The sequence below is a fragment of the Xenopus tropicalis genome, chromosome 1, assembly GCF_000004195.4.
Source record: "Xenopus tropicalis strain Nigerian chromosome 1, UCB_Xtro_10.0, whole genome shotgun sequence".
NCBI lineage: Eukaryota > Metazoa > Chordata > Amphibia > Anura > Pipidae > Xenopus > Xenopus tropicalis.
In genome coordinates this window covers 149,080,343-149,100,296 of record NC_030677.2, presented here as the reverse complement: position 1 = coordinate 149,100,296, position 19,954 = coordinate 149,080,343, and the positions used below count along the sequence as shown (strand labels likewise).

The 19,954-nt window shown below is 39.2% G+C and overlaps 1 protein-coding gene across 1 annotated transcript; it reads right to left on the bottom strand.

Moving 5' to 3' along the window:
- Positions 1 to 9,213: 9,213 nt before the first annotated feature.
- On the bottom strand, positions 9,214 to 15,638 carry LOC100498402 (olfactory receptor 6F1). The gene is made up of 2 exons (XM_002932097.2): positions 14,731 to 15,638; positions 9,214 to 9,262 (listed from the first exon to the last, which is right to left on the bottom strand). The coding sequence occupies exons 1-2, from the start codon at positions 15,636 to 15,638 to the stop codon at positions 9,214 to 9,216; spliced, it is 957 nt and encodes a 318-aa protein (XP_002932143.2).
- Positions 15,639 to 19,954: the final 4,316 nt, after the last annotated feature.

The window sequence follows — 19,954 nt, the reverse complement described above, 5'->3', positions numbered from 1 at the left end:
GAAGATACCATTGCAGCCTAGAGACAGTTACATGTCTCAGCCTGGGCAGAGGCTGGAAGATACCATTGCAGCCTAGAGACAGTTACTTGTCTCAGCCTGGATAAAGGCTGGAAGATACCATTGCAGGTAGAGACAGTTACACGTCTCAGCCTGGGCAAAGGCTGGAAGATACCATTGTAGCCTAGAGACAGTTACATGTCTCAGCCTGGACAAAGGCTGGAAGATACCATTGCAGCCTAGAGACAGTTATATGTCTCAGCCTGGACAAAGGCTGGAAGATACCATTGCAGCCCAGAGACAGTTACATCTCTCAGCCTGGACAATCGCAGGAAGATACCATTGCAGCCTAGAGACAGTTACACGTCTCAGCCTGGACAAAGGCTGGAATATACCATTGCAGCCTAGAGACAGTTACATCTCTCAGCCTGGACAAAGGCTGGAAGATACCATTGCAGCCTAGAGACAGTTACATGTCTAAGGCTGGGCAAAGGCTGGAAGATACCATTGCAGCCTAGAAACAGTTACATGTCTCAGCCTGGGCAGAGGCTGGAAGATACCATTGCAGCCTAGAGACAGTAACATGTCTCAGCCTTGGCAGAGGCTGGAAGATACCATTGCAGCCTAGAGACAGTTACTTGTCTCAGCCTGGATAAAGGCTGGAAGATACCATTGCAGCCTAGAGACAGTTACATGTCTCAGCCTTGACAAAGGCTGGAAGATACCATTGAAGCCTAGAGACAGTTACATGTCTCAGCCTGGACAAATGCTGGAAGATACCATTGCAGCCTAGAGACAGTTACTTGTTTCAGCATGGACAAAGGCTGGAAGATACCATTGCAGCCTAGAGACAGTTACATGTCTAAGCCTGGAAAGAGGCTGGAAGATACCATTGAAGCCTAGAGACAGTTAAATGTCTCAGCCTGGGCAGAGGGTGGATTATACTATTGCAGCCTAGAGACAGTTACATGTTTCAGCTGGAAAAAGGCTGGAAGATACCATTGCAGCCTAGAGACAGTTACATGTCTCAGCCTGGACAAAGGCTGGAAGATACCATTGCAGCCTAGAGACAGTTACATCTCTCAGCCTGGACAAAGGCTGTAAGATACCATTGCAGCCTAGAGACAGTTACATGTTTTAGCCTGGGCAAAGGCTGGAAGATACCATTGCAGCCTTGAGACAGTAATATGTCTAAGCCTGGAAAGAGGCTGGAAGATACCATTGAAGCCTAGAGACAGTTACATGTCTCAGCCTGGGCAGAGGGTGGATTATACCATTGCAGCCTAGAGACAGTTACATGTTTCAGCTGGACAAAGGCTGGAAGATACCATTGCAGCCTAGAGACAGTTACATGTCTCAGCCTGGACAAAATTAGATAACTGGGCAGCAAACTGGAAAATGAGGTTCAATGTTGATAAGTGCAAAGTTATGCACTTTGGTAGAAAAAATATAAACGCAAACTATCTACTGAATGGTAGTGTGTTGGGGGTATCCTTAATGGAGAAGGATCTAGGGGTTTTTGTTGATAACAAGTTGTCTAATTCCAGGCAGTGTCATTCTGTGGCTACTAAAGCAAATAAAGTGCTGTCTTGTATAAAAAAGGGCATTGACTCAAGGGATGAGAACATAATTTTGCCCCTTTATAGGTCCCTGGTAAGGCCTCACCTTGAGTATGCAGTGCAGTTTTGGGCTCCAGTCCTTAAGAAGGATATTAATGAGCTGGAGAGAGTGCAGAGACGTGCAACTAAACTGGTTAAGGGGATGGAAGATTTAAACTATGAGGTGAGACTGTCGAGGTTGGGGTTGTTTTCTCTGGAAAAGAGGCGCTTGCGAGGGGACATGATTACTCTGTACAAGTACATTAGGGGGGATTATAGGCAGTTGGGGGATGTTCTTTTTTCCCATAAAAACAATCAACGCACCAGAGGTCACCCCTTTAGATTAGAGGAAAGGAGTTTCCATTTGAAGCAGCGTAGGTGGTTTTTCACGGTGAGGGCAGTGAGGTTATGGAATGCCCTTCCTAGTGATGTGGTAATGGCAGATTCTGTTAATGCCTTTAAGAGGGGCCTGGATGAGTTCTTGATCAATCAGAATATCCAAGGCTATTGTGATACTAATATCTACAGTTAGTACTAGTGGTTGTATTTATAGTTTATGTATGTGAGTGTATAGATAGGTAGGTGTGGGTTAGGTGTGCTGGGTTTACTTGGATGGGTTGAACTTGACAGTTACATGTTTTAGCCTGGGCAAAGGCTGGAAGATACCATTGCAGCCTTGAGACAGTAATATGTCTAAGCCTGGAAAGAGGCTGGAAGATACCATTGAAGCCTAGAGACAGTTACATGTCTCAGCCTGGGCAGAGGGTGGATTATACCATTGCAGCCTAGAGACAGTTACATGTTTCAGCTGGACAAAGGCTGGAAGATACCATTGCAGCCTAGAGACAGTTACATGTCTCAGCCTGGACAAAGGCTGGAAGATACCATTGCAGCCTAGAGACAGTTACATCTCTCAGCCTTGACAAAGTCTGGAAGATACCATTGCAGCCTAGAGACAGTTACATGTTTCAGCTGGACAAAGGCTGGAAGATACCATTGCAGCCTAGAGACAGTTACATGTCTCAGCCTGGACAAAGGCTGGAAGATACCATTGCAGCCTAGAGACAGTTACATCTCTCAGCCTGGACAAAGGCTGGAAGATACCATTGCAGCCTAGAGACAGTTACATGTCTCAGCCTGGGCAAAGGCTGGAAGATACCATTGCAGCCTAGAGACAGTTACATGTCTCAGCCTGGACAAAGGCTGGAAGAAACCATTGCAGCCTAGAGACAGTTACATGTCTCAGCCTGGACAAAGGACGGAAGATACCATTGCAGCCTAGAGACAGTTACATGTCTCAACCTGGGCAGAGGGTGGATTATACCATTGCAGCCTACAGACAGTTACATGTTTCAGCTGGACAAAGGCTGGAAGATACCATTGCAGCCTAGAGACAGTTACATGTCTCAGCCTGGGCAAAGGCAGGAAGATACCATTGCAACCTAGAGACAGTTACATGTCTCAGCCTGGGCAGAGGCTGGAAGATACCATTGCAGCCTAGAGACAGTTACATCTCTCAGCCTGGACAAAGGCTGGAAGATACCATTGCAGCCTAGAGACAGTTACATCTCTCAGCCTGGGCAGAGGCTGGAAGATACCATTGCAGCCTAGAGACAGTTACATCTCTCAGCCTGGACAAAGGCTGGAAGATACCATTGCAGCCTAGAGACAGTTACATGTCTCAGCCTGGACAAAGGCTGGAAGATACCATTGCAGCCTATAGACAGTTACATGCCTCAACCTGGACAAAGGCTGGAAGAAACCATTGCAGCCTAGAGACAGTTACATGTCTCAGCCTGGACAAAGGCTGGAAGAAACCATTGCAGCCTAGAGACAGTTACATGTCTCAGCCTGGACAAAGGATGGAAGATACCATTGCAGCCTAGAGACAGTTACATGCCTCAACCTGGGCAGAGGGTGGATTATACCATTGCAGCCTACAGACAGTTACATGTCTCAGCCTGGACAAAGGCTGGAAGAAACCATTGCAGCCTAGAGACAGTTACATGTCTCAGCCTGGACAAAGGATGGAAGATACCATTGCAGCCTAGAGACAGTTACATGCCTCAACCTGGGCAGAGGGTGGATTATACCATTGCAGCCTACAGACAGTTACATGTTTCAGCTGGACAAAGGCTGGAAGATACCATTGCTGCCTAGAGACAGTTACATGTCTCAGCCTGGACAAAGGCTGGAAGATACCATTGCAGCCTAGAGACATTTACATGTCTAAGCCTGGATAAAGGCTGGAAGATACCATTGCAGCCTAGAGACAGTTACATGTCTAAGCCTGGACAAAGGCTGGAAGATACCATTGCAGCCTAGAGACAGTTACATGTCTCAGCCTGGACAAAGGATGGAAGATACCATTGCAGCCTAGAGACAGTTACATGTCTCAACCTGGGCAGAGGGTGGATTATACCATTGCAGCCTACAGACAGTTACATGTTTCAGCTGGACAAAGGCTTGAAGATACCATTGCAGCCCAGAGACAGTTACATATCTCAGCCTGGGCAGAGGCTGGAAGATACCATTGCAGCCTAGAGACAGTTACATGTCTAAGCCTGGACAAAGGCTGGAAGATACCATTGCAGCCTAGAGACAGTTACATGTCTCAGCCTGGACAAAGGATGGAAGATACCTTTGCAGCCTAGAGACAGTTACATGCCTCAACCTTGGCAGAGGGTGGATTATACCATTGCAGCCTACAGACAGTTACATGTTTCAGCTGGACAAAGGCTGGAAGATACCATTGCTGCCTAGAGACAGTTACATGTCTCAGCCTGGACAAAGGCTGGAAGATACCATTGCAGCCTAGAGACATTTACATGTCTAAGCCTGGACAAAGGCTGGAAGATACCATTGCAGCCTAGAGACAGTTACATGTCTAAGCCTGGACAAAGGCTGGAAGATACCATTGCAGCCTAGAGACAGTTACATGTCTCAGCCTGGACAAAGGATGGAAGATACCATTGCAGCCTAGAGACAGTTACATGTCTCAACCTGGGCAGAGGGTTGATTATACCATTGCAGCCTACAGACAGTTACATGTTTCAGCTGGACAAAGGCTTGAAGATACCATTGCAGCCCAGAGACAGTTACATATCTCAGCCTGGGCAGAGGCTGGAAGATACCATTGCAGCCTAGAGACAGTTACATGTCTAAGCCTGGACAAAGGCTGGAAGATACCATTGCAGCCTAGAGACAGTTACATGTCTCAGCCTGGACAAAGGATGGAAGATACCATTGCAGCCTAGAGACAGTTACATCTCTCAGCCTGGACAAAGGCTGGAAGATACCATTGCAGCCTAGAGACAGTTACATGTCTCAGCCTGGACAAAGGATGGAAGATACCATTGCAGCCTAGAGACAGTTACATGTCTCAACCTGGGCAGAGGGTGGATTATACCATTGCAGCCTAGAGACAGTTACATGTTTCAGCTGGACAAAGACTGGAAGATACCATTGCTGCCTAGAGACAGTTACATGTCTCAGCCTGGACAAAGGCTGGAAGATACCATTGCAGCCTAGAGACAGTTATATGTCTCAGCCTGGACAAAGGCTGGAAGATACCATTGCAGCCTAGAGATAGTTACATCTCTCAGCCTGGACAAAGCGCAAGGGTATTCCGGATAAGTCTACTAAAAAATCAGTGAAACATTCATTAAACCCAATAGGGTTATTTTTAATCCAGTAAGGAGTAATTATAACTTAGTTGGGATCAAAGCACTGTTTTATTTTTACAGAGAAAAGGGAAATCAATTTTAAAAATCTGAATTATTTGATTAAAAGCGAGTCTATGGGAGACAGGCTTTCCGTAATTCAGAGCTTTCTGGATATCAGGTTTCCGGATAACAGATCCCATACCTGTATTATGGAGGAAAAGTTACATTCCTTTACACCTCTTGTATAAGTTATTGGTCGCTTTGTATGTTATTCTGTATGTCCAATGTGTAAACCCACTTATTGTACAGCGCTGAGGAATATGCAGGCACTTTATAAATACATAATAATGATAATACAGTTGGTACATGAAAAAAATGAGTGTGCCATATGCAGAAACAGAACTACTCATAGTTGGGTTTAGTTAAGCATAATAATAACAACCTTTAACACGTTATTTGATGTACAGCTGCTGTAAAAAAGTAGAATTCATTACACAGTTTTCAGCGCAACATTTAGTATTTATTTATTAATATATAATATTTATCAAAAGATGTCAATAATATTTACTGTACACAGAAAGGTTTATATTTTCCCATTTCCCTAACCTGGACAATTACAGAATTGTACTTTTGAATTTATAAGACTTTTGTGGCCATCTGTATGAGAATAATAATCTGTATGAGAATTCCCATGCCATCTGTATGGGAATAAACAGTCTAAACATTTACCACCAGGTGTCAATGTTATCCAGCCATTGATTCATACTTGCAGTAAGAAGCAAGTGAGACCAAAAGAAAATCAAAATAATGCATTTAAAAGCATCAGAAAAAAATGTATTGATGCTGTTACTGATAATGAATAAAAATGCCTGAACATAGCAGACCGGTTAACACCATGAATAAAACGAAATTTGGGAAGGGCCCTTTTCACCTCTTGTATCGATTATTTTTTGTTTTGTATGTAAATCTGTATGTTTAATGAATACACCCATTTATTGTACAAAATTATGTGGTGCTTTATTATTGTTATTATTATTATTTAGAAAGCAGAATATTATTTTCTTTACTAAGGAGGCCACATTATAAGGCTGCTGCTCTCTAAATGTAGTCAAAATGCACATTGGCTCATTTGTTTTGTGTCACTAATTTCTTGGTTTCTAAATAGAATTATAATATGATCAATATGTATACTATGTGAAATTGTGTTTTGCTTTGGGTTTTTTGGGCAAGAGAATCCTAGGTTCTAGACATCAGTTTAGATTTTCATTGATACTGACACCAAAAAATGACTCTTCAAAACATTAATGTATTTTAAAGGTTGCCTATTGGTCATGTTGATCATTTTTCACTGATAGGGCTGCTTTATTGAGTAATTGTTACTTGAAGTTTCTAAACCTGACTGTTTTGCCAACCTGACTGTCCCTTCACAATCTGTCAGGTATAGCGTCTTATGCTAAAGGACTACTGCTGCACAAATATGGCAGCCTCCACATTGAGAAACATGGGGGATCAGATAGGCAATGTAAAAGCATTGGGGAAATATGTTTAAGGCATAATTAAAGATAGCACGCAAAGACAAAGTTATGGTAGTATGTAGAAAAGGTTTAATGGTGTCAGTATTTGTTTAAAAGTACGTAAGAAGATACGCAATGTAAAAGCACAAAAAGTACCAATTGTAACTCCTGACCAAAGAGCTATTAAGCTTTCTCTATAAAATCTGCATTCATTACAAAGCATCTTGCACAGTTTCAGTAACACCATCAATAAACCACATACAATTTTGGGGTAATGTAATAAATTATCTTTGCTACTTGTCTAGTAATTCATAGCAACGAACCAGCAGGCAGCATTTAGTGGCCAGCTGTTTGAAAACAAATATCTGATTGGTTGCTGTTACTAGATGTAAGCAAACTTTAGACTTTTTATCACATTATACTAATATTTACTTTTCTATTCATTATGCTGTCTTTGCACCTCACATTGAGATGCATAGGTACAGGCCCGGATTTTGGGAGAGGCCCCCAAGGCCCGGGCCTAGGGTGGCAAGATGTTAGGGGCGGCAAACAGGCGCCCCTAACATCAACTGGGTGCTGTGCCTGTTCTTTATTTGTGGTGGGCGGCAGGCAGCGGCGCATAAAATAGTTAAATAACATCTTGCCCGGCCGCCCCAACTCCGAAAACTGCCGTGCGTATCTACTTCCTGGTCGGTGACGTCATCACGCCATGCACACGCGTTGTTATGTCACTCTGTGCGGGGCGCGGCCCTACAAGTGGGGGGGCGGCACAGCAGCTGGGCCTAGGGGAGCACCAAAGGTAAATCCGGCCCTGCATAGGTAAAGGCATAAAGAAGCCACTATATAAAACTAGAGAGGTCTAAGATATACCTTGTGAAAAGCGCTCTGTGGGGCTTCAACCCTGCAAGGCACCAGATCTAAAATGGTGGTGCTCAACATTAGTACATTTGTGTTAGATGCTGAGGATCCGAGTTTAATGACCAATTATAGACCCTTCTTGATAAGTTTCTGGGTGTGCCCTATAATATGTTTCCTGACTGATTCCTCTTATGCTTTTATGTCCTGGGTCTGGGGAAAAGCTTAGTAAATGCTGCTTGCTGGTTTATTGCTCTGAGTAACAAGAGATGTAGCACAGACAATTTATTACAATACCCCACAAGTAAAGAAAACAGTGTAAGGGGCATGGCACTTACTCATGGGCTCTGCAACCTTCTCCTGTTACTTTACTGAGCACAATTTTGATCAAAGCATCAAAAAATTAGCCCCAAATGTATATTAAAAAGCTTTTCCTATTTATAACTAATTCACATGTTAATGTGTACACTATGGAGCTGTTCCCAAGAGCATTGTTCTGTAAGAAATATTTACATATAAGCTGAAATACTGTACCACCTCAAGAAAAAATAAAGAAGGTAATTGGAGGCAAGAAGTCAGGTATCACAGAGCTGGGTCCAGGACCAAGGTCATAGGTGTATTTAAATAGGTAGAGCAGATAATTTTTGTGGACAGATATTATATTAAGTCAGCTTCATGAGTTTTTATTCAGCATGGTGTTATAAAAGACACATTATTAAAAAACTGCATCTTTTTATGATATAGCAAAAAAACCCAAAACATGTATTTATCTAGTGATGTGCAGTAAATGTGTGATTCTTTTAGAATTATTGCCACATTTGCTTTCAGAAATAAGGTGTGTCAGTCTTGGTTGTACTATTTGTACCATTCACTCTAAATGGGACTGAGACAGGTGATTTCTTAATAGAGATGACCAGGGAGTGTTTATGCATAAAGTAATGTGAGTAATGTGCATATAGCAAGTAATGCTGGTTAGCAAGAGAAATGTCCTCTACATTAAAATGTATATAGATTTACAGAAGAAGAGTTTTATTATTCACCTTTACAATGCCCATTAGAAAGCACTGGCCCACCTACAATATAAAATATTCAGAGTAGGGCAATGAAGCAAAATGGATGATTTCAATTATGACCACAGCTAGCCAAGATGAGTTTGTTTACATAGAAGATGAACACTATGGGGGGCATTTACTATTGCTCTTTTTTTTTTCCATGATTCATGTTTTTTGCACCAAAATATGATTTTATTGCAGAAATGAAACATGGAAAATGAAAGCAAAATACGTCATCTAAAACCTGTCAGGATCATGTACAAGTCAATGGCAGTTAATGTCCCGACTGGCAGATGTTACAATTGGAAGATCTTTCTTTGCTTCATGGTTTTAAAGGTTTTGGGTTTTTTTTACTCATTTATGTGACAATACAAAAAAAGTTGTGGTTTTCCCATTTTTTTTCCATGTCTTTTTTTGTTCATGCTTTTGGATCTTTTGAGAAGTGACTGACATTCATGGAAATGAGTTAAGTCATGGTTTCAAAAACCTCTAAAACCACAATAATTTGAATGTTGCTAAATGGTCCTCCAAGTTACAATTGGTCTTTTTGTGCATTTACATTGTGTATCTTCCTACTTACTCTTAAACAGATACTGACACCATTAGTATACACCATACTCCCCAAAACTAACTTATGTTACTTATTATTATAAATAATGTATGTGTGTTCCATTTTTGTCAGTTGACTGCTTTATTGCATTATGTTCCCAACATAAGGTTACCATATCACACAAAAAGTCAAGAACATTGCTAATAAATGCAAGTGTTGGGCAGCACTAATTGAAAAGTAAATGCTTTGGAAATTGATGACTGCTAAAAAATTAATCCTTTTTTGGTGTGATAGTTTAAGAGCAATACTATTACTAGGAATTGATGTTTTATCCTATACGTGTGGAGTTCTGCCAACAACTAATGGTAGGTTTAGCTGTGGTCATGACGCCAATTAATAGACAATGATGATTGACGCTATGGTAAACTTCCACATAGTTTGGATGATCTGGGACTATGTTGATATGCATACTAATAGATACAGTAATGAAACAACAACCACAGGAAAGGAAGAGATGGAGATCTGTCCCATTTCGCTTCTCAGCAAAATTTGTGAAACTATGGAAAAATTTCTGAAAAGGCGAAAAAGTTTCATCATCAACTAGGATGATTGGTTTCTGCCATTGTGATCTACTTTTTCCCCTTAGTTCTTATTTATTTCCTTACCATACACTTTGGAGTTGTATGTATATCGTGTATGATTCCTCTTTCCCTTTTCCCCTCTTTTTTTGTATATTTTATAAAAGCTTAAATTCAATAAAAAGTTAATAAAAAAATAGACAATAATGATGATTATGAAATTAAGATAAATTAATAAATTATCAAGTAATATTATTATTATAGTATCATTAAAGAATACAGAACATTAGAAGGCACCAATGACTTTTTCTACCACAGGGTATTGGTGAGACTTTGACAACCTTTTGTTATGTTGCTTAGAATACAGAGATTGACATGAGAAACAACACTACACCATGTGTTCTTAGAAATAATATATTATAATTCTCTCTCTCTCCTTTTCTCTCACAGATTATCCACCCTGTGTTTTAAGAGAAGGAAAATGCTGGATATATGATCTCAGTTTTAAATAGAAGCACCTTTCAGACATTCTTATTGTATTGGACAGCTAATGCTATGATTAAGTCATTTTATATCTGCCAACATCAAAGTGTATTCCACAGAACAAAACAGCAAGTAAGCAGGTGTTGCTCCTTAATGAAAAAACATTGTGGAAAAGAATACAACGTATTCATGGCAAATCAAACTCATTTATCAGAAATTTACATCTTAGGCTTCTCACTGGAAAACAATTTGAGGATAGTGAGTATTGTGGGGTTCTCTGCAATTTATACTATCACAACAGCTTGCAATGCTCTTATCATTTTTGTTATATCAGAAGAGCAATGTCTTCATACACCAATGTATTTTTATCTTGTTCACTTTTCCTTCTTAGAAATTTGTTATGTTTCTGTTATTTTTCCCACAATGCTGAAGGTCCTATTAACACATCTCACAACACTATCATTCTCATCTTGCATGATTCAGTTATACTTGTTCCTGTCTCTTGCTTCTACTGAAAATTTCTTGTTGGCTTCTATGGCAGTAGACCGATATGTGGCTATATGTCACCCCCTCAGGTACTCTGCAATAATGAATACAAAAATGTTAGCAAAGACTGTTTATTGCTCATGGAGTTTGGGGTTTGCAGCTCCTATTATTCCAGTAGTAATGTTATCACAAATGCTTTTTTGTGGTTCCTCAACAATTGACCACTTTTTCTGTGACCTGGCTCCACTCCTGCGTTTATCCTGTAATGATAATGCCCATGTTCATCTTGTGACTTTATTGTTTGCTGCAGCAGTGCTATTGAGTTCTTTTACTCTTATTATTCTTTCTTATATCAGTATCACATATACTATATGCAAGAAATCAACCTCACAGAATTTGCAGAAAACATTTACTACATGTTCCTCTCATCTTATTGTAGTGTTGACTTTTTATGTGTCAGGAATTTTCAGTTATGTTTATCTCATTGCATGTCCTTCTTTTAATTTACAGAAAGGAATTTCTGTCATATACACATTTGGGACTCCTTTGGTTAATCCATTTATTTATACCCTGAGAAACAACCCCGTGAAGCTTGCAGTGAGAAAACAATTTCTATTCAAGAAAACCTAAAAGCATTTCTATGTAATATTTACAGTGAAATAATTACAGAGGAAGCAGACCAAGTAGCCATGGAGGGGGTGCCCAGGTGACCTGTGATGCACATGAAATTGCAGGCCATCCATTATTTTTTTGCATATCACGGGTAAACCACAACTGCTGCTGGGGTGGTTGGGGCATGGGCAAAAGGTTTTATGAGGGAGGGCCCAAGTCCCCTCAATAAAATCACTGATTATTGATCCAGGTATGTGATCCTCTATATGAAAAACTGCTATCCAGAAATCTCTAAATTACGGGAAAGCAAACTCCAATGTTACGCAAATAAGTCTCATTTTTAACAATGATTTAATTCTTCACTGTAATAAAACATTATTTTGTACTTTTTTCTAACTGGGCTGCATGATTCCATATTGATGGCAAAATTATCATTTTCAGTTTATTTAAGGTTTAAGCACCCCTTATCCAGAAAACCCCTGGTCCCAAGCATTCAAGATAATAGATCCCATATCTGTATTTGTAGTAGTAAGACATTCTTTAAGGCTAATGCCTCAAAGGGGCTGGTTTTGACCTGTGCAGGCTGGAAATCAGTTCCAATGCTGACATTAGCTTTCTTCTATGCCTGCACTGGGAACCATTGTGTCTGAGCCTGGGTGCAAGAACACGTGATGGAAATCCACTCCAAAATCATAAAGGAATAATTAAGGAATTCATGCTGGGTTTTAGGGGAAAAAAACTCCTTAGTTGAGGCCCAAGCAATTACAAATCGGTCCCTTCATTTTTTTGTTATTCAATTAAACTCACAAATTCAAATTAGAGTTTCCGAAACTAAAGTGTTAAAGATTTATAAACAACAAAAAATGTGACATCTAAAAGTCTACAATGTCATGTACAAGTCAATACAAGTCCAATTAAAAATGTAATAGATTTTTTTGAAAGGTGGTTAACTTCAAAAGTATTTTTCTTTTACGGTTTTAATCAATTCAGTTTTTGAGATTCACATTTTTTTTATTAAATAAGCACACATTTGAAATTGGTGAGTTTTCTTGAAAATCAGTTTTTGACAAACATACTTAATATCTATGAAATGATATTATAAGTAATTCTGTTGCAAGATACTCAAAGCTCAATGCATAAATACTAATTTGGAAAAAATAAATGTCCTTCTCTATTTTTGGCAATTGGTTTTGCCTAAAAGTTATGTTATGTGTAAATTTATTTATGTACATACTGGCACAGACTATAAATGTGTCATTTTTAATTTAAATCACATAGAGCATATTTATGAAAAAGTGTATCCCAGGTGTCCCAGCACTGGCACTTGTGCATGTGCTGAAAATGTTACTCTACTGTAGAGATGTAGCGAACTGTTCGCCGGCGAACTAATTCGCGCGAACATCGGGTGTTCGCGTTCGCACAAATTCGCAGACTTTTGCCGATGTTCGCCACTTTGGGTTCGCCGCGTTTTTTTTTGGCGCCGCGTTTTTTCGCCTTGGTTTTTCCGCCGCGTTTTTTCGCCTATGCATATACATAGGAATAGCTTGCGGTTTTTTTTTGTGTTTTTTTGGCGGTTTTTTTTACAAAGTATTTCTCAGAGAAATTTTTGCTTGATCCCCCTCCTGCATGCCACTGTCCAGGTCGTGGCACCCTTTAAACAACAAGTTTTCTGGCAAGAAATGGCTTTTCTAGGTTTTAAAGTTCGCCTTCCCATTGAAGTCTATGGGGTTCGCAAAGTTCGCGAATATTCGCGAGTTTTGGCGAAAGTCCGCAAACGGGTTCGTGAACATTTTCGGCGATGTTCGCTACATCACTACTCTACTGTGCATGCACAAACCCAAACTAAGGGATGCCTAGTAGAATGGTAAGATTCTGGCATGTTTGTTCTTCTGTCCAATATGGTGAATGGAAAGAAGCACTAGCATGGGAAAAACCCTAGCGATTTACTAAGGGGTGTCTTTAAAAACCGTATAAGCCAGCATTGTGTTGTTATCTACCCAATATAATAGATTTCAATTTGATTTGTAAGTACAACCAATGTATTCTGTAAAATAAATTAAGAGCTTAAATACAGTAGATTAGGAAATATTGCTAACTATACCAGATTGAACATACACTTACTAAACTTGTAGTTTTCTACATAGTGCCCAACAGCCTTCTGATATATATTATTAAACAGGATACCCCTTTTGCTTCTATTGAACCTTATGAGTAAGGTTATTTTGCTTAGCAAGAAGCTCAATCAATCAAACAATATCAATTTAAATTTTAAATTCTTGATTTAAAATATTTTTATTTATTTATTTTTGCAGTTTTAAACATAAACATAAAAAAGGTACAGACAAGAAGAGAGGAAGGGGCAGGGGAATAAAGGTTTCACCATCAAAAAATAGTCATAGACTCCAATGGCCACAAAAAAAAGTTGCGAGGTATGGAAAAAACACAGATTGGCCTTCAAAACATTTTGCGAATTTCTGCCATTTTGCCTAAACATGAAGGTAATTTCAACCTGCAGTGGAAACCCTGGTATAATGTTCATGTTCAGTGTGGAGGTAGCTCTATGGTTTTGTCAATAAGTGCAGCAGAATTGAGCCAAAAGAATCACATGCTAATGTCACGTTAATGCTGCCGGAAGTGCTGCAATGATAGTGGCAACCCCTCAAGCATTTATGCTGGAATGCTGGAGGAAATATGCTCTGGGTTTATATGTTACCATTTACACTGTAGAGATGAAACAGATTTCTGGCTTACATTTACAAAATGACTGAAATATAAATAAACAGGATCAGCCATTAGACCAGAAAATAAGGTACACCCCCTCATGTAGCACTTAACCAGTTCCAGAATCATTGAGAATAGAGGTAACGGTGCACGAGGGTAAAAACAATAACTCAGTTCATTCAAAAATCCATTTTGGAAATATCTTACAATTTTTTTTACCAGTGTATCATTTCTTTTATAAAATTTGCCAAATTGTTTTACAGTTGTAGTAGTATAAAATCTAGTGATGAGCACATTTTTTCACCAGGCATGGATTCGCAGCGAATTTCTGCATTTCGGCATTGGTGAATTGTGTCACAAAACTTCCATGAAAATTTGCAACGAAATTTTTTTTTGTCGCGTGGCAAATCGTGCGACAAATGGTTCAAATACTGCATGTTGAAGATTCACTTGTGTTCAAGAAAAGCCAAGGCTACATTTGCTTCTCTACAGTTTTGGGGCTCAGAAAATACAGCCAAAATCATTTGACTCCTGATGGTTTGTTATTTAATGTAACATTCGTCTCTTTGAATGATGCTACTAAACATATATGAAATACATTTTGAGTCTCAATGTTGACTTTCGAAGAGCTTGCCTAACTTCTTTATTTCTTAATGTATATATAAAAGGATTCATCAATGGAGTCATGACAGTATATAACAATGCTAGGACTTTATTAAAATTAAAACTATTGACTGTAGCTGGAGTGACATACATAAATATCATAGCTCCATAAAAAATGATCACCACAGTAAGATGTGCTCCACATGTTGAGAAAGCTCTTTGCCTACCTTCAGAAGAGGGTATCTTTAATATAGTTAAAATAATATGTATGTATGATGCAAGAGTAAAGAGACAGGTGCATAAAAGGATTGTTGAAGCCAGAATTACAGAAACTGTTTCCATAATGAATGGGTTTTTGCAGGACAGTTGTAAAACTGGTCTAAGATCACAGTAAAAATGTTTAATCTCATTAGGACCACAAAACCAGAGCTGAGAAACCAAAATAATTGCCCCAAATGTTGCTGTAAAACCAACAACCCAGGACGAAAATGACATCCGTAGACTTGCTTTAGTATTCATAAGTAAAGAATAGTGAAGGGGGTAGCAAATGGCTATGTACCGATCATACGCCATAACCCCCAGGAGGATGCATTCAGTAGAACCCAAAGATCCAAAGAAATAGAGCTGTACAATGCACCATGTGAACGATATAGCTTGGTTCTCTGTGATGATGTTTAATAGCATCCTTGGAATGATATTAGATGTATAGAGTATCTCCAACAATGACAAATTGGTTAAAAAGAAATACATTGGTGTATGGAGATGAGAATCAAAGTAGACAATGGCAAGGATAACCATGTTCCCCATTACTGTAAAAATATAAATCAATAAAAATGTAATAAACAAAAATATTTTTAGATTTTCAATCCCAGAAAATCCTAAAAGAATGAATTCTGTTACTATTGTCTTATTTGCAAATTCCATTTTCTAATTATTAAGTAAATTTAAATAATAGCAGCTAATTCAGAGATATTTATTTTTATACTGACTGGTATTCAGTTAAAGTTATGCTAACTGTCAGCTGGGGCAAAAATGTAAATGTTCAGGAGGATGTTTTAGCTTATGGATCTTTGGACACAGGAAAACAAAGGCTCCAAGGGATTGCTTAAATAAATTTCTAGAAGAAAGATAAAAAAAAAAAAGATAAAGAAGAAGCATTGCTGTATTATAAGTTTTACAGTACCAAAAAGTAAATGTAATATTTCTGCCTGTTATAGAGTATACAATATTTGCCTCATCATTTAATCAGTAATTCAAAACATTGTATTATGTAAACTAGCACACATTCTGCTGAAGCATTTTATCCAAATGTTAAATAGTTCACACTAGTTTATCAGACTCCTGCATACAGATATCAAAATGAGAGATCATGACATAGTTCACTATGTCCACTCCCACAGTTTGGACTAGATACGAAACTGAATTCTAGGCAAAAACACTGAAAGCCAAATTTATCAAAACTATTTTTGTTTTGTTGGGTAGGAAGGGTTGGAGATACCCTTGGAAGTCTGTAAAAGGCATTTGTAAGATTGCATGCAGGTGCGGTTGAATGCAATGTTCTGTCCAGAAGGAAAGCATCTAAAAAACCTCAGAGAAGTGGAATATAGGCAGCAAAAGGCACACTGTTCTGAGGACAGAACCTGTGCCAGACTGAAAGGTTGTAGCACAAGAGTGGAAGGAAAGCATTTGGCAGCTTCCTCTTTTAAAGAAAGAGAACCCTGGAAACCCAAAATGCAAAAAATAGGTCTTTTGCAGCCTGAGGTGGAGAAGCAACTCTGAATATTTTAGAACGATTAGTCCTTACGACCTCAAAGGATCCAGTTTGTGTGATGTCACAGAGATTCTGCTTTGCTTCATCCTTCAATAAAGGGGCACATAGCAATTCATTTTGTTGGGTATAATAACGGACCTATTTGAGGTGATTTAGCTATAATCTCATGCCAGCTAGTCTATATTGGCCACTAACCCCTTCCAGACAAGAAGTAATTGTGGGTAGACTTATGTAGGGGGGGGGGGGGTGCTCGCTTGCTTTAGGTTTCTTGGCACTAGAGGTTACCTGGGAGTTAAATTAACTGAAATAAAGGTATAGAATGACAGGTAGGGTTCATGTATTTCAACTTCTGCCATGAGAGACCTCAACCTGATACTAAGTGCAGTGCGATGAGGGTATTAAGTACCAAGTAGAGCCATATTAGTACATACAACTTCTCTGTACAATTACATTTCTCCTACTTTTGTCCACAGAGCAGAGCCATGTACTGAAAATCCTGATGAGATGTTTTTAAATATATATATATATAAAGAAGTAGAAAGTCAGCACTCATGATAATGATGACCACGGGCAATTTGACGCGCAACAAAAAAATTTCCGTGTGACAAATTTTTCCGCGGCACATTTTCACGGACAAAGTATGGCACAGACAGGCAGCATAGGGCAGGCAGAGTATGGCACACAAAGGCAGCAAAGGGCAGGCAGAGTATGGCACCCACAGGCAGCATAGGGCAGGTAGAGTATGGCACACAGGCAGCATAGGGCAGGCAGAGTATGGCACACACAGGCAGCATAGGGCAGGCGGAGTATGGCACACACATGCAGCATAGGGCAGGCGGAGTATGGCACACAGGCAGGATATGACAGGCGGAGTATGGCACACATAGGCAGCATAGGGCAGGCAGAGTATGACACACACAGGCAGCACAGGGCAGGCAGAGTATGGCACAGACAGGCAAAACAGGGCAGGCAGAGTATGGCGCACGCACAGGCAGCACAGGGCAGGCAGAGTATGGCACACACAGACAGCATAGGGCAGGCAGAGTATGGCACACACAGGCAGCATAGGACAGGCGGAGTATGGCACACACAGGCAGCATAGGGCAGGCGGAGTATGGTACACAAGCAGCATAGGACAGGCGGAGTATGGCACACAAAGGCAGCATAGGGTAGGCAGAGTATGACACATACAGGCACCATAGGGCAGGCAGAGTATGGCACACACAGGCAACACAGGGCAGGCAGAGTATGGCGCACACACAGGCAGCACAGGGCAGGCAGAGTATGGCACACACAGGCAGCAAAGGGCAAACTGAGTATGGCAAACACAGGGAGCATAGGTCAAGCAGGGTATGGTAGCCAGAGTATGGTACTCATGGGCAGTATAGGGTAGGTAGAGTATGGCAAACACAGGAATCATAGGGCAAGCAGGGTAGGACAGGCAGAGTATGGAATACACAGACAGCATAGGGCAGGCAGAGTATGGCACACATGCAGGGTAGAGCAGGAGAGTAGGGAAGGAGACAAGGAAACCTATTATGGATATCCAAGCAACTGGAGGTGTGAACAATGCAAGGTCTTTTAGTTGTGAACAATACATGGGCTTACAGCCTGAATCTGAGGTATTTGCAAATAAACCATAAAACTAAGCCATTATTTGACTGGGAAATGTGGATGACATTGGAATTTTAGTAGTTATGGGAAAAAAAATAGAAAACCCGTTATCCCGAAAGCTCCCAGTTACTGGAAGGTCATATCACATAGATTCCATTTTAAGCAATTTACTCTAATTTTTACAAACAATTTAACTTTTTAAATCTGGTGTCCCTGATGTACTTATATTGCTAGGCAAATGTTCTGCAATTGCTTTATATTAAGCTATGTAATTGATCCTGCCTATTTTTATTAATATTTGTTATTAATGTAATGAATAAAAATTTTCAATATTAATAAATGTTCACCCCTTTATTACACAAGGCCAATAATTAAATTATTGGCCTAGGTGAAACATCATTTTATACAGTCATTTATACAGACAATCAGGTACGTGTATATATCAGGTTACTTTTATCCAGGAGTACTAATACACTGAAGTTACACACAGAAAAGAGAAATGCACTTTGGAAATAAAAAATAATAATAATTCTTATCATTAAAATTATTTACTTTTTACTGTCATGAAACTTTACATATGCCTTAATCTGTGACTGCTTTCCCCTATCCTCATGTTGCTTCCAATTTGCTTATACATTAACCTGAAGACTAAGGCATTAGATAATCTGACTGTTTTTCAGCCCATGCCTACAGTGTGCAAGTTAATGAATACATTTGTCTTAGCTTATTACTGTCCTATCGCCACCATACAGGTACATGCTTCTGTATTTTCTACTTTTATATTGTATTGTATGCGTTTCTATTGATTGAAAAGTGATTTCAACATATATTTCTAGATTTGAAATATAATTTCAAGTGGGTGTAACTTATACAGTCTTAACAGCAAAACAAACAAAAACCTCTCTGCCTAAGTTTAAGGAACTTTAAAAAAATATTTTTCTAGATTATGTTAGTAATTCATTTATTTATTATAGCATAGATAAATTATATTTTCCATACAATACCTGTCAATTTTATGAGATAAAATACTCTGAATGCAGAACGCCCATGCTGCTAACATCTGTAAGGTTGTAATTACCAATATACAGATATTTATAGGCACTGCTATGCTCTGGGAATTGGAAGTCAAAACTTCAACACGCAGGTATAAATTTAGTAAATAATGTAATAACAAAGGTATGACTTTACCACTGAGGAAAAATAGTCTCTTCTGAATTATAGAGTTATCTATTCCTGTCTTAATTATAAAAAATGCAACATAAGGGGGTTATGGCTCTTACAGAATCCTTTTCTCAGAACACCTGGATCACAAAATAATTCCCAATATAAAAAAAACACAGGGAAATTAATAACATTTATAATAAACGCTGACATCTTCCAAAATAGGTGCCCGCTATCTTCTGCTCTTCGGGGTAACTTAAGGCATATTTAGAAAATGAAGCACCACATGTTTTCCCATCACTGATTTACTTTATTTCTGGTGAGAAAGCATTTTGAGGAGATTTGTTGTCCACAATAGTGCTGATTTAACCACAGCTGATATCTCCCCATGTGCCATTCACTTTAAGCAGCATATCATTATCTGACCTTTAGGAGCTGCCTTCATCTCCACCTATTTGAATTGTTATTGGGATAAAGATATAACCTTGGTGTGGGCTCTACTGCTCTTCATAGAAAAGGTTATCTGAGTATTTTTAAAAGACCAGCTATGATAGGGCTTTCTTACAGAACTGTTCCAATACAGCTGATTTTAGTATTGAATGAAGATTAAGGGGCATATTTATTATGCTGTGTAAAATGAAATTTGCCAAAAAAAAGTGTAAAAAGCCGTGTAAAATAAATGGAGAAGATCACT